The 14,524-nt window shown below is 38.1% G+C and overlaps 1 protein-coding gene across 3 annotated transcripts in view; it reads left to right on the top strand.

Moving 5' to 3' along the window:
* HERC1 (HECT and RLD domain containing E3 ubiquitin protein ligase family member 1) overlaps nucleotides 1-14,524 on the top strand; it is a 182,888-nt gene that overhangs the window by 116,448 nt on the left and 51,916 nt on the right. For all 3 annotated transcript variants that reach the window (XM_090270740.1, XM_090270738.1, XM_090270739.1), the window contains exons 36-41: nucleotides 1,596-1,835; nucleotides 2,218-2,301; nucleotides 3,600-4,120; nucleotides 6,103-6,878; nucleotides 8,133-8,331; nucleotides 12,518-12,678. In XM_090270740.1, the coding sequence (XP_090126866.1) occupies nucleotides 1,596-1,835; nucleotides 2,218-2,301; nucleotides 3,600-4,120; nucleotides 6,103-6,878; nucleotides 8,133-8,331; nucleotides 12,518-12,678 (1,981 nt within the window). The remainder of the gene's footprint in view (nucleotides 1-1,595; nucleotides 1,836-2,217; nucleotides 2,302-3,599; nucleotides 4,121-6,102; nucleotides 6,879-8,132; nucleotides 8,332-12,517; nucleotides 12,679-14,524) is intronic.

The raw sequence follows: 14,524 nt of genomic DNA, 5'->3' as shown, positions 1-14,524 counted from the left end.
GTGTAAGGTGTCCCCACGATCACCCCTATATTCAAAGATTTGTTAAAACTTATAGGATTAGACATGTAGTTGTACTTACGACTAAGATTTATTATAACGACACAATAAGGACACCTAGCTGGATAATAAGGGAAAAAGATACAGGTGAAGTCTGCAAGAATTCATGTGCAAGCTTCCTTGTGTTCTCTCCCTACCATAAGTGGTCACATGGAACACACTCTCCCCAGCAAAAAAAAAAAAAAAAAAGGCAGCAACATGTGTGTGATATGTTAGGAAAGCCCATTAGAAACTTAGCACCCAAGATTTCTACTGTTGGCTGGTTATGAAGGTACACTCTGCCTGGCATGTACCAAAATTCCAAACTCCCAGAAAGAAAGCAGGTGTTCAGCATAAACTACATTGTTTGTTCAGACATTCTAGGCTGGTCAGCCACCCTCGTCACTTAGGGAAAGTTTTGTATTAATGTAAGGAACTGTTTACCAGTTGAATACCCCGATACTTGCCAAGGCCCAGGGTTATAAGCATGACTTTTAAAGATAGCAGTCTCAGGCCTGCTATGTTAACTCCTTTCTGCACAAAAGTATACACAAGAGAGTAGTTAGAAAATTTGTATGTAAAGAATTGAAGCTTCCCGTTAATACAGTATTCCCTCACTTATTGCGGGTATTACGTTCTAGACACCCCCTCCCCTCCCCGCGAAGTAGGAACCTTACATTTATTCTACACTCTTAAACCTACGTAACTTTAACAACATACATATACAGTACCACAAATCCCACAATATAGCAAAAAATCCGCCATAAATAATTAAATATATTTTTTAAAGTCCCGCAATACAGTGAGGCTGCGATAAGTGAACTGCGATATAGAGAGGGACTACTGTAATTTTCTGGACTGCCCTGACTGGTGTCGCTCAGTGGGATGGGCATCATCCTGCAAACCTAAAGGTCATCAGTTCAATTCCCAGTCAGGGCACATGCCTGGGTTGTGGGTCAGGTCCCTATTTGGGGACATGTGAGGCAACTGTTAAATGTTTCTCTCGCACATTGATGTTTCTCTAACCCTGCCTTTCTCCCTCCCTTCCCCTCTCTCAAAAAATAAATAAATAAAATCTTAAAAATATAATAATTTTCTGGGCTAGACATACTTCTTCAGCTTCATAATTAAGATGTAAACTAAAATTGTTTATTTAAAGTAAGTACTAAGGCATAGGGAATATTTTAATAACTATGTAATTATTAGGTGGGTACTAGACTTACAGGAGGATCACCTTATAAGTTATATAAATGTCTAACCACTATGCTGTACACTTAAAACTAATGTGAAATATTAATATTCAATAGAATGAATTGTTATAGAAAAAATTTTTAATAAAGTGAGTACTAAGTGTTCTACAAGGTAAAAATTAAATTTGTGGAAAAATCTTTACAAAATGATGTGATTTATTTCATTCGTGTGTTATTTTCACTTAGGCTAAAGATAAAGTTAGGTTCCCATAAATGAATAAATATTATTTATAAATGTATTCCTCTGCATTGGCTTATGCAGTTAATATATATAAATAGGTGTTTTGAACATTACCATTTTCATTTTAGTTTTACATTGTGAAGGAAAACAGAGGTAATGAAGGCACGTGTGTTGGAGTTTCTCGATGGCCAGTACACGACTTTAACCACCGCACTACCTCGGATATGTGGCTCTATCGGGCCTACAGTGGTAACCTCTATCACAATGGAGAACAGACTCTGACATTGTCAAGCTTTACTCAAGGAGATTTCATTACCTGTGTGTTAGACATGGAAGCCAGGACCATTTCCTTTGGTAAAAATGGAGAGGTACTGAAACTCATTCACAAGCATTGCATGTTTTCTTTGTTTTTTGTTTCCACTCAACTCAGTTATTCAAGTGCTAGTTATTCAGTTTGTAGATCCATTCTTATCTGCTTTTTCTCTTAATACCTTTTTGTTCTTATAGTATTTATCAACACCAGATCAATAACAGGAAGATTGTAAATTTCCAGTAAGATTATTGAAATGGATGAAGAAATTAGGATCATTTATTATATGTGGAATTTCCTTGGTTAGCAGAGTTAATTAAGGTTTCACTATAGTAGCTTTGTTCTTGCTCCTAAGAGCTTTGAATCTTAATGTGATTGGATATTGCCAATTTTAAAAATATTTTTTTGTTTCCTTTTCATCATCTCTGTCACACTTATAGGAACCCAGATTGGCTTTTGAAGATGTGGATGCAGCAGAGTTGTACCCATGTGTGATGTTTTATAGTAGCAACCCTGGGGAAAAGGTAATGAAACCTCAAGTCTAAAGCATAAAGAATATTGTCATTTTTTATTAATATTTGTTAGCATCAGATAGAGCTAGTAAGTGTAAGTTATTTATACCATTAAAAGTACCTGCTCAGGTACTTTACTCTTTAGAAGAAGGTTAGATCACTTTTAGAAATTGCCTTTACTTTTTAAGGCACTATTTTATATTCTGGCAATATGAATAGATTGAATCAACTTTCAAGCATATGTGCAATGGTAAGAATTATAGTAAATAGTTTAGGGATCATCTGGTTCATTGGCAATTATGAATGTGAGAGAGAAATATAGAAATAATTTTAAATATAATAAGATATCATTAGTTAAATAATGGAAATTCCGATTGGATGGTTAAGCTGCCTTCATTTATTCAGCTCAGGGGGTTCGCTGATCTTGTAGTTGGTGTAATTCAATCCCGAAACCTTTAGGAGGGTTGTATTAAACAGATACCGTCTCAGTCTAAACTATTTTTTTCTCCTCATCTCGAACACAGGCAGAGACAAACTTCTTTGTAGTCTCCCTGTGCTGGTGGGCATATTTATTTTGCTACCCTATTCTTTCACTTGATGATGTTTGTGTAATCTAGGTCTGATCTTCAGAACTTCTGGTTACTCTTTTTTAGAAAGTTTTCACTCTATCTCACATATAATAGTTCAATAATGGAAGTACTGGACTTGGTAAATCCTAATCATGAAAGTTACTTTTTATTCTATGCTTTTAAATATATTTTTAAAATTTTCAAAAGTTATCATTTCAAGCTAACTATTGACATTTTTTGAACATTTACTATGTGTCTGCCACTGTACTAATAAGCATTTATGTGCATAGTCTCATTTAATTTTAAAAATAACCTACTAGATACTATAACTAGTGCTATTCTTTCAGATGAAAAGGCTGAGGTTTAGCAAGATTAAATAATTTTCCAAGGTTGTGCAGTGTTATGATTTGAACCCAAGTCTTGCTCTTCTTATAACCTTTATATATCTTATTTGAAATGTGTATCCAGATCAGGACTGTCCCAGTTATCTAGATTTATAATTTTATCTTTTTGTCCCTTAAACACTATAAGATGGTTTTAGGACTCAGTATTATCCTGGAGCCTCGAGGATGAGACAGAAAAGATTCTCAAGCCTTTTTTTTTTTACTAAATTGAGTCAGTCACATATACCTTATTTGCTCACTCCTTATTGGAGCTAGTGGTATTACATGTGCCAGAATTTATAGTGACTTTAATTTAGGAGAACTATTAATGTTACACATTTGTCACTGTCTTTTACAGGTGAAAATATGTGATATGCAGATGCGTGGCACTCCACGAGACTTACTTCCAGGAGACCCCATTTGTAGTCCAGTAGCAGCAGTGTTGGCAGAGGCCACTATTCAGCTTATTCGAATCCTTCACCGAACAGACCGTTGGACTTACTGCATTAACAGAAAAATGATGGAAAGGCTGCACAAAATTAAGATATGTATTAAAGAGTCAGGTCAGAAGCTAAAGAAAAGCCGCTCGGTTCAAAGCCGAGAGGAAAATGAAATGAGAGAGGAGAAGGAGAGCAAAGAGGAAGAGAAAGGTAAACATAATAGACATGGCCTTGCTGACCTCTCAGAGCCGCAGCTGAGGACCCTTTGCATAGAGGTGTGGCCTGTGCTGGCAGTGATAGGAGGAGTTGATGCTGGTCTTAGAGTTGGAGGTCGGTGTGTTCACAAGCAAACTGGGCGCCATGCCACGCTGCTGGGAGTGGTCAAAGAGGGCAGCACGTCTGCCAAGGTCCAATGGGATGAAGCAGAAATTACTATCAGGTATGATCTGTTGAGTTAACACTTGTAGCAAACGAGTATTTAATGGTGACATGGGCCATTGCCTGTGGACAGTGAGGAATTATGTATTTTAGGTGAGCTGCAAGTTAACTTTTTTAAATGCGTTTTTTTTTTCATACAGTTGTGTATGACTACTGTGATTTCATAAAGAAATATTTTCCGAATCTGTGTTCTTGGAGCACTAGTGGTTTGTAAAGTTCATAGTTCTTTTTTGTTGTTGTTTTTTTTTATGAAGAAATGGTAAGTTCACTAGTTTAGGTTTAACTGGGATCCTTCTTTCTATTTTTTCATTTGGCTTCTTGCTTATTGATCATTTCCATTACTCGCTGGGATAGAAAAAGCCAGCCAGCAGATCTGTCAATAACATTTTGTGTAGGAGAGCTTTGGGTGTATGACAGGAACATTTGAGTGAGTAAAATTAGATTTCAAATTATCTTCGATTTTAAGCATTCTTGAATTTTTTTTTTTAAAGCAGATATTTCTGTTTCCTCAGTGTGTGTGCAACATTTTGGATAAATATGAAAAATACATTATTTGACACAAACTATGTATGTACTTAAAATCATTTAGACGTGTTTTGCAATCAGATAGGATTTGTGTGAAACAGAAACTTCATATGTTTAAAAAGAAATATGTCAGGTGTCTCCATCAATAAGGGGACTTACATATAATTGTATCATTTGAAAATAGGGATTGATTTGTGATATTATATACATTCATTATACTGCCTAATGATTCCTTTGTAGTGTTAATATGACATGGGACAATATTAAAACAGTGGTTCCTAAGTATTTTTTGGAAGTAGTACTGTTTTAGAATCTTAACAGTGGCTGTAGACCCTCTCAGCTGAAAAATACACATAAATACATTTACACGCAATTTCAGGAGTTAATGGATTTTCCCTCCCTCCACTCCACAAAGCTAAGAAACCAATGAAAATTTTACTGTTATATGAAAATATCTACCTTTTCTCTTATTCTTTGCCTTGTTTCAGGAAGGATTTATGAAGCCTTATTAGTATGGACACAATATACTTGAGCAAAATAAATTAAAACAAGAAAAACGAGGCAAAGGAACAATAAGATTAGGAATATTAAGTTAGAACCAAGATTTAGGTTAATACAACAAATTATACTACCAAACTCTTTGTACTTGCCTAAGGTTTCTATTACATTTTGTATAATTATAACATTTTTAAACTTTAGGAAATTCTTGCCAAATATTAGGAAATACGTGATGATATTTTTGCTTAAACTGTAAATTAGATGCATTAATTGAAGATTACAAAGCAATTTTTAAAATAAAACAAAGTCTTCTCTGGAATAGGTTTTAAGTGGCCATTACCCACATAATAAGCTAGATTTATTATACAAACTTTCCAAAGAGCTTACATCAGGAATTGTCAGAGAACAAAAACAGAACGCCTCCTGTTTTTGTAAATAAAGTTACACAGCCATACCCTTTTGTTTAGGTGTCTCATTGGCTGCTTTCACACTGTGGTGGCAGGGTTGAAAGGTTGCAGTAGAGACGTGTCACCTCCAAAGTCTAAAATATGGGATTGGCAAAAGTAGGTTACGGTGGTTCAGTGTGGACAAATATATAATACAGGAACAAATAATAATATAAGAATAAGCTCTATTTCATGTGTAAAACTACTTTTGCCCACACCATATTTACTATTTGGCTTACAGAAATTTTGCTAATTCCTGGCTTACATCATATTATGGTAAATATTTTTATTTGAAAGCACAGGCATATCCCATTGCTTTTGAATTTAACATCACACTTCCCCATTTTCTCATAATAGACTCATTTTTCTGTCTGTAATGACTTCTCTAGCTTGTGTAAATTATTCTCTGTACTGCGTACATGATGCATCTTATTTTGTCTACATTATTTTCTGTACCTTCCTTCTGTCTATCCCTCACTTGCTTCTTCCTGTGTCATTCTGATCTTTATTAAAGCTTCCCAACTTTTTGGTCGCCTAGTGATACTCCATTGTATAATCTGGAACCCTGTGAACCACTGCCTTTTGATGTGGCGCGATTCCGAGGCCTGACAGCTTCTGTGTTGCTGGACCTCACGTATTTGACTGGCATTCACGAAGACGCGGGCAAACAGAGCACCAAGCGACATGAAAAGAAACACCGACATGAATCTGAGGAGAAGGGGGACATTGAGCAGAAAACGGAGAGTGAGTCTGCTTTAGATATGCGAACAGGCCTAACATCTGACGATGTCAAAAGCCAGGGCACCACGAGCTCCAAATCAGAAAATGAAATAGCTTCATTTTCTTTAGATCCAACCCTGCCAGGTGTGGAATCCCAACACCAAATAATAGAAGGAAAGAGAAAAAGTCATGAACATGTGTCCAAAAACCACGACATACCCCAGTCAGAAATCAGAGCAGTCCAACTGTCCTATCTCTACCTCGGTGCTATGAAATCACTTAGTGCTCTTCTTGGCTGTAGTAAATATGCTGAGCTATTGCTGATACCAAAAGTTCTGGCTGAAAATGGCCACAACTCAGACTGTGCAAGTTCTCCAGTTGTTCACGAAGATGTGGAGATGCGTGCTGCCCTGCAGTTCTTAATGCGACACATGGTGAAGCGAGCAGTCATGCGGTCACCCATAAAGAGAGCGTTGGGATTAGCTGATCTGGAACGAGCTCAAGCCATGATCTATAAATTAGTGGTCAGTGGGCTTTTGGAAGACCAGTATGGGGGCAAAATTAAGCAAGGTATGTTAATCTGATTTTTTTTTTTTTTTTTTGCTTTTGTGCTGTTGAAGTTATAATTGTCAGAAGTAATATATTCTGTAAGTGATTTATAAAAAATTGTTTTGGCCAAAGCAATTTTCACATCATTTTTTCTTTGCAGGGTGAACAGTTCTTTTTGTTGTTGTTTCTTTCATATTAATAATCTACCTGTAATATTCTATTCTAGACCTATAAAACATTACAACTTAATAATTATTACTACATTTTGTAAAACTGAAATTTAACTCATGCCACAAGGTACTCAAGTATTTATTGATCTGATTCAAAATATATATCATTCTGATGACTTCTAGGAGACATTTTAAAGGTTATTTTAAAGTATTACTTTCATAGATTCTATATTGTATATGAAAACAATATTGTTTTATGTTTTACCCTCACCTTTGGAAATAATATAAATTCTAAGATTAAAATCATATTCATTCAGTAAATATTTATTGAATGCCTATTATGTGCCCGGGGATCTGGGAAATAAGCAACGAACAAAACAAAGTCACTTGCCTTCGTGGAACTCCCATTGTTTCAATTCTTTCTTCCTTTCCTCTTCCTCCTTCCTTTCCTTTTCTTTTAGTCCCCTCCTTTCTTTCTTAGACAGTAAATAGGCAGAGAGAGGTGCATGGTGCATATAACAGGAGCGTTAAGATCATGATATTTATGAAAGTGCAGCATAACTTAACAAACTTTAATAGAATTAGCTAGCTTTGTAGCCACTAATTTTTCTCCTTTAACTTGTAGGAATAGTTTATTTTGTGAGGCATTGCCCTTTTCAGAGCATGGAGTTTCTGTCTAGGTTTTCATATTCTTGTATTTACATGTCTTCATCGCTTCCTGTTTAAAGACTAAAGATAGGCATCAAAATAAAAGTGCTAAGGAAATATAGTTTTAATGATCAGATATCTTTAGAGAATCTCTGGTCAAATCTCACATGCATAAATGAGGCTTTTTTTTTCTTTTTAAGAGAACCTTTCCTTAAAAAAGAAATGAATAATTACAAGGGCTTGTTACCTATTTTTTGTCTGTAGAATCTACAGTTATGAGTACAATAGTGAATACAATGTATATATGTAAGAACATTGTTTCTATGAATCTTTTATAGAAATTGATAATTATGAAATATAGTTAGATTCGTTCCAAATTAAAGGTTAAAAGTTTTCCTTTGTCACATTTGAAAAAACTAATCCTTACTGCTTTCTTAACCTTTACCTTGGTTTATAGAGATTGATCAACTAGCAGAAGAAAGTGACCAAGCCCAGCAGGCACAGACCCCGGTTACCACTAGCCCATCAGCCTCGAGCACAACTTCCTTTATGAGCAGCTCGCTAGAGGACACCACAACTGCCACCACTCCAGTCACTGACACGGAAACAGTGCCTGCATCTGAGTCCCCAGGAGTGATGCCATTAAGTCTCCTCAGGTAGGGAAGTTGACTTTTAAAGTGTGCCGTATTAGATGCCTATGGTTATGAACACACAATTGTTCTTGTATGAAGAATGCGCCCAACTAAATCAAGGCATTCTGTAGCTACAAGGAACCTAAGAGGTCATATGGTCAAACCCAATTTACTGAAGTTGGAAATGTCTCTCAGTAGTTAAACAACTTTCCCCAAGCCTCAGCCAGTTAGTGATGGTCCCAGGTCTAATCAACTGTGTGGCTGCCTAGCACTCTATCTCCTTATAATGATTTGGGGGGGGGGGGGGGGGCGCTAGGCTTTTGAATATATTTTTCCTCAAAAACTAAATACTTGAATTTTTTGACTATTACAGCTTTAAGAAAGAGCTCACCTCCATGAAATTAATTTCCTTTTCTCAGGTTATTTCCCCTTTAAAGCATAATTCCTTTATTCTTACTGTAAGGTCAAATAAGTCTACTTTTCAAATAATAAGAACATCTCTATGATGTTTCTTCAGCCAGCCCTATTTTAGTAGATTTGTAAATTTCAAATAATGTTTAAGTTTCTTTTTGCTTCACTTTGCAAAATGTATACATAAAGTGAAACCCTTGAGAGAAGATCTCTAGGAAGGGGCTATTCTGTGAGCTCTCTCACCTAGGGCTTACATGAAATAAAGGCAAGAAAAATGGATAGATAGTCTCTTTTTTTCTTACCTTTTCCCTCTTCCTTTAGTTGACATGTCATTATTATTCCCCAGTGTGTAGACTGACATCTTAGAGAGTAGAAGAGATAGTGGCCATTATTGTAATGAGTCTCAATTTTTGGTATTCACATGAGCCACCTGGGAGGCTTTTGAAAGTTCTGGGGATATATCCCCCAATACTTCTCTCAGTAGGTCTTGTGGGGTGCATAGTTTGCATTTGAATTAGGTTTCTCCAGTGATTCTGATGCAGTGACCACACACTAAGAATTATTGCTCTGGTTTTGAGCAGAAGGAACACTAATCCTAGTAGCTACCATTGCCCTGTCTTCACACATCTCCTGTCTCTTAGCTCTCTCACTTAAGTAACACAGTTCCAGGAGGTGCTTTTCTTCAAGAAAGGAAGAAGAGAGGAATGGTAGGATATTCTGATACTGTTTTTAAGGCATCCACAGAGTATCAGTAGCATGGTGAGTCCTTTTTGCCTTTCAAGCTCTGTAGTGTAGGCATGGGATTCAGTGGTATAATACCGCTCCCTTGCTCCCAGATGCTTTCGCCAGGCCTTGTGACTCCTTGTTTCTTCTCAGTCTTCAATTCCCTGTTATTGGCTGGGACTATATTAGAGCTACAATCATCTCTGCCTATCTGAATACCATTTTACATGAGAAAAATCGGGAACAACTATCCCCTACACAAATATAATCTTATCACAATTATTTGACTACGTCAACCGTGCTTTCTTTTTATTTTTTATTTATTTATTTTTTTTATTTTGGTTTTTCAATTACAGTTGTCCCCTTTTCCCCTAATTTCTCTCCCTCTTTTTATTTTTTTAAGTATATTTTATTGATTATGTTGTTAGAGTAGTTCCAGTTTTTTTCCCCTTTACTCCCCTCTGCCCAGTACTCCCCTTCCCTTCAGCAATCCCACCCCCCTTAGTTCATGTCCATGGGTCGTGCATATAAGTTCTTTGGCTTCACCCTTTCCTATATTATTCTTAACTTTCCCCTGTCTATTGTGTAGCAACTGATTATGCTTCTTAATCCCTGCACCATATCCCCATTTCTCTCCCTCCCCCCTCCCAGCTAATAACCCTCCAAATGATCCCCATACCTATGATTCTGTACCTATTCTGGTTTGCTTAATTGGATTTTGTTTTTATTTTTTAGATTCAGTTGTTGATAGTTGTGAGTTTGTTGTCATTTTAGTGTTCATAGTTTTGATCTTGTTTTTCTTAAGTGAGTCCCTTTGACATTTCATATAATAATGGCTTGGTGATGATGAACTCCTTTAGCTTTACCTTGTCTGGGAAGCACTTCATCTGCCCTTCCATTCCAAATGATAGCTTTGCTGGATAAAGTAATCCTGGTTGCAGGTTGCCTTTCATCACATTGAATACTGCTTGCCAGTACCTTCCTGCCCGCAAAGTGTCCTCTGTGAAATCAGCTGATAGTTCCATAGACACCCCCCTGTAGGCAACTCTCCACCTCTCTCTTGATGCCCCCAGGACTCTCTCTTTATCTTTCACCTTTGGCATCTCAATCATGATGCATCCTGGTGTGGTCCCCTCTGGGTCCAGCTCACCCAGGACCCTCCATGCTTCCCGGACCTATATGTCCATCTCCTTCACAAGATTTGGGAAGTTTTCCTCATTTTTTTCAGTTCTTGCTTCCTTGTTCTGCACTGGTTGACTGTTTTTTTCTTCCTTATGTTCCAAATCATTGATTTGAACCCTGGTTTCCTTCCCTTCAGCACTGGTTTTGTGTGGATTTTCCTTCGTTTCACTTAGCATAGCCTTCACTTCTTCCCTTATGCATTTGCCATACTCAAGCATATCTGTCAAGCCTGTGAGCATCTTTATCACCAGTGTTTTGAATTCTGCATCTGTTAGGTTGTCTATCTCCTCATCTGTTAGGTTGACTATCTTCTCGTCACTTAGTTCTTCTCCCCCTGGAACCTTGATCTGTTCCCACTTTTGGGCCATACTTCTCTGTCTCCTTATTCTGACAGGCTCCTGTGTTTGTTTGCCTCCCCGTCCCCGGTAGAGCTCCTGTGACGTTGTAAGGGGCGGAGCCTTAGGGATTCATCAGTACAGGGCGACCTGTTTCACCACGTTGTGGTGCTGTATGTGGGGGAGGGGTCCGAGAGGGAACAATGCTGCCTGCCCAGCACTCGTCCCTTTTCTAGGCACCTCTCCCACTTCCGCACCAGACTGGCGCCCCTCTAGCTGCTGCCCTGGCCATTTTTCCCAGAGCAGATGGGTCTTCGCACGTTCTAGGTTTGTGGGGGCCCTTTAAACAAGTGGAACCTGCTGAGGGACTGGCAGTTTCTGCCTTCACCTCAACCCTCACTGGTCTGCACAGTCAGAAGCAATGAGGCTTGATTTTCCCTGGTGCTGGGACCATGAGCTGCGAGGTCCGATGAGGAGCTGGGAATGCTCCCCAGGTGTCCCTTCCGACTTTTTAAAATGTGTGGCTTTCTGCCGGCCTGCCGCTGCCATCGCTGCTGCCGACACCACACCATGTCCTCTCCGCCCCGGCTCCGCCCCCTCCTTCCTGTCTGGATGAGTATTTCTTCTTTATATCTTTGTTTGCTGGACTTCCATGCAGTTTGATTTTCTGGAACTTCTGGTTGACTCTAGTTCTGAGTTAGTTGTGTTCCTTCTTAGTTGTGGAGGGAGACACAGCGTGTCTGTCTATGCCTCCATCTTGGCCAGAATTCAACAATGCTTTCTTGATGCTTAGAAAGTTACTAGTTCTGTTGAACAAGTCAAAAGAGCAGTCAGTGAGGATATTCCTAGACTTTGCTCTTTAGCCAGTGTCTGCCTTCTCAGCTTGAGAGGGGCTGCTTCTCTATACCTTCCCCTTCTGCACAGCTGGCATGTTATTCTTATGTTATATTTTAGTTGTGCTGGGTGACTGGGCAGTTTTACTTCCATTGTTATTATTTTAACTTACCTATTGCTTTGAATCCATGTGAATAATTTCACAGCCAGCTAGTATAATTTATATTTGAAGTAACTAAGTTATCTAGCTTTTAAAGTGTTTTTTATTCTGTAACTGCTTTATACCTACCAAAATATTCCTATCATATTGGTGTTATAGTAGAGGAAAGCTCCCCGAAAGCAGGGATTTTTAAAAATTTATTTTGTTATTTGCTATACTGTATTCCCCCACCTGTTATATTGTTGGCATTTTGCTGAACAAATGATAGGTATTATAACTCATATAGTAAAAGCATATTATGAGATAATGATTTTTTTAAATTGTGGAATCTTTCTTCTTCCCCCCAATTAATTATAGTCAATTTGTGTAGTTTTCCAGGTCTCATATTCTTTTATAAGACTGATGTATATACAGGGTGGGTCAAAAGTAGGTTTATAGTTGTGAGTACTTGAAACAAAGTTTATTCTTGTATTATTATTTGTTAATTATTTTATTTCCATAAGAACAACTGGAAACCTAGTATTTAATAACTGGATTTTATGCTAACCATTTTGTTTTCTTAAAGGCAAATGTTCTCTAGTTACCCAACGACCACTGTACTTCCCACACGTCGTGCACAGACTCCTCCAATATCATCATTACCGACCTCTCCTTCTGATGAAGTAGGAAGGAGACAAAGCTTAACTTCTCCTGATTCCCAGTCAGCAAGGCCAGCTAACCGCACAGGTGCGTGTGTTATGCACTGATACCCAAACCTCTTGACATTCCAAATGTGCGAGACTTTATGATGCAGGCATTGTGTTTTTGACTTCATTGAAAGTAAAACAGTGATTTTAATTAAGGGGTCTGCCCCATCAAATTGAGCTATCTTCTCTATTTTGAATCTGTAGGTTGAATTATGGCTGTTTGGGAGAGAATAATGTGCTGTACATCAGTCATATTAGACCTTTCTTCTTTACAATTAAAACAATTTTTTTTTAATTACAGTTGACATTCAATATTATTTCAGGTGTACAGCATAATGGTTAGACATTTACTTAACTTATGAGGTGATACCCCAATATATATATTACCCACCTGACCTTATACATAATTATTACAATATTATTGACTATATTCCCTATCCTGTGCTTTACATCCCGAGGAATATTTTGTAACTACCAGTCTGTACTTCTAAATCCTTTCACCTTTTTCTGTCATCCCTCCAGCCTTCATCCCATCTGGCAACCAACCTTTCTTCTTTCCTAATAATATGGGCATTTTTAGTGCTATGAATTTCCTTCTAAGCACTGCTTTTGCTGCAACTCATTTTTAAATTATATTTTATTGATTATGCTATTACAGTTATCCCAGTTTTTCCTCCTTTACTCTCTTCCACGCAATGCCCTCCAACTTCTTCGGGCAGTCCCACACCATTGTTCATGTCCATGGATCATAGGTATAAATTCTTTGGCTACTCCATTTCCTATACTGTACGTTACATCCCTGTGGCTATTCTGTAACTACCTATTTGTACTTCTCAATCCCCTTACCTCTTCATCCTTTTTCCCACATACGCCTCTCATCTGGCAACCAACAAAACCCTTTCCATACCCATAATTCTATCTCTGTTCTTGTTTCTCAAATGGAACCTATAGTTAGGGCTTGCTTATTTTAATCCAGCCTGATATTTTCTGCCTTATAATTGTGGTGTTTAGATTATTGACATTTAATGTGATTATTCTATTGGTATGGTTGGGCTTAAATCTGCCTTTTTTCTGATTACCTCATCTGTACTTTGTTTCCTTTTTTTCTCTTTTCCTACCTTCTTTGATTCAAATGAGTATATTTTATTTTATCTCCTTGGTTGGCTTATTAGCTATACTTTGTATTGTATTTTTAGAAATTATTTTTAGGTTTATAGTATATAACTTTAATTCTCACAGTCTACTTTCAAGTAATGTTATACCACTTCATGTATAGTAAAAGAAGCTAAAAGCAGTGTGCTTTTGTTTCTGTTTCTCAGCCTTTGTACTTTTGTTGTACATTTAACTTCTACACATTATTATAAAGCCACATAATCGTCGTCGGCAGCCGTCCGTCTCGAGAGACGATGGTGTAGCTTCTTAAGAGTCTATCTGCACCGCTGAGAATGGTTGTGCAGTCTGACTCGGGAGTGACACGGTATCTGTCTCCTCCCGTGTTGAATCAACATCTTGCGATGACGCTGGAGTGTCCTCTCCAGTGAAGCTGAAGCTACAGAGCCTGGGCAGGGTGATATGGAGGGTCTGCTGTTGCCCATGCAGCAGACGCCCCCTCTCTTCGCAGCTGAAGGGTCCAAGGGAAAGACGGAGTCAATACAGCTTGGTTTCAGGTGCGCCGCAGGAGTTGCCGGTGTTGACTACAACGTCAAACCGCCTTAGGGACTCCGGCTCCGGATTTTTCTGTCGGGGTTTACTCCCTTAGCCTTTCCCCTGAAGAGGTATGCCGCAAGGCAGCGGAGGTTTTTTGGAGTCAGAGTTTTCCTTCTCTGATGTGCCCTGACTGGAAGATCGAACCAGCGACACTTAGCTCGCAGGCCGACGCTCAATCC

The sequence above is a fragment of the Furipterus horrens genome, unplaced genomic scaffold (genome assembly GCF_987537825.1).
Source record: "Furipterus horrens unplaced genomic scaffold, mFurHor1.1.pri manual_scaffold_3, whole genome shotgun sequence".
Taxonomy (NCBI): domain Eukaryota; kingdom Metazoa; phylum Chordata; class Mammalia; order Chiroptera; family Furipteridae; genus Furipterus; species Furipterus horrens.
The sequence above is the reverse complement of the archived record's forward strand: the minus strand, read 5'-3'. Positions and strand labels throughout refer to the sequence as shown.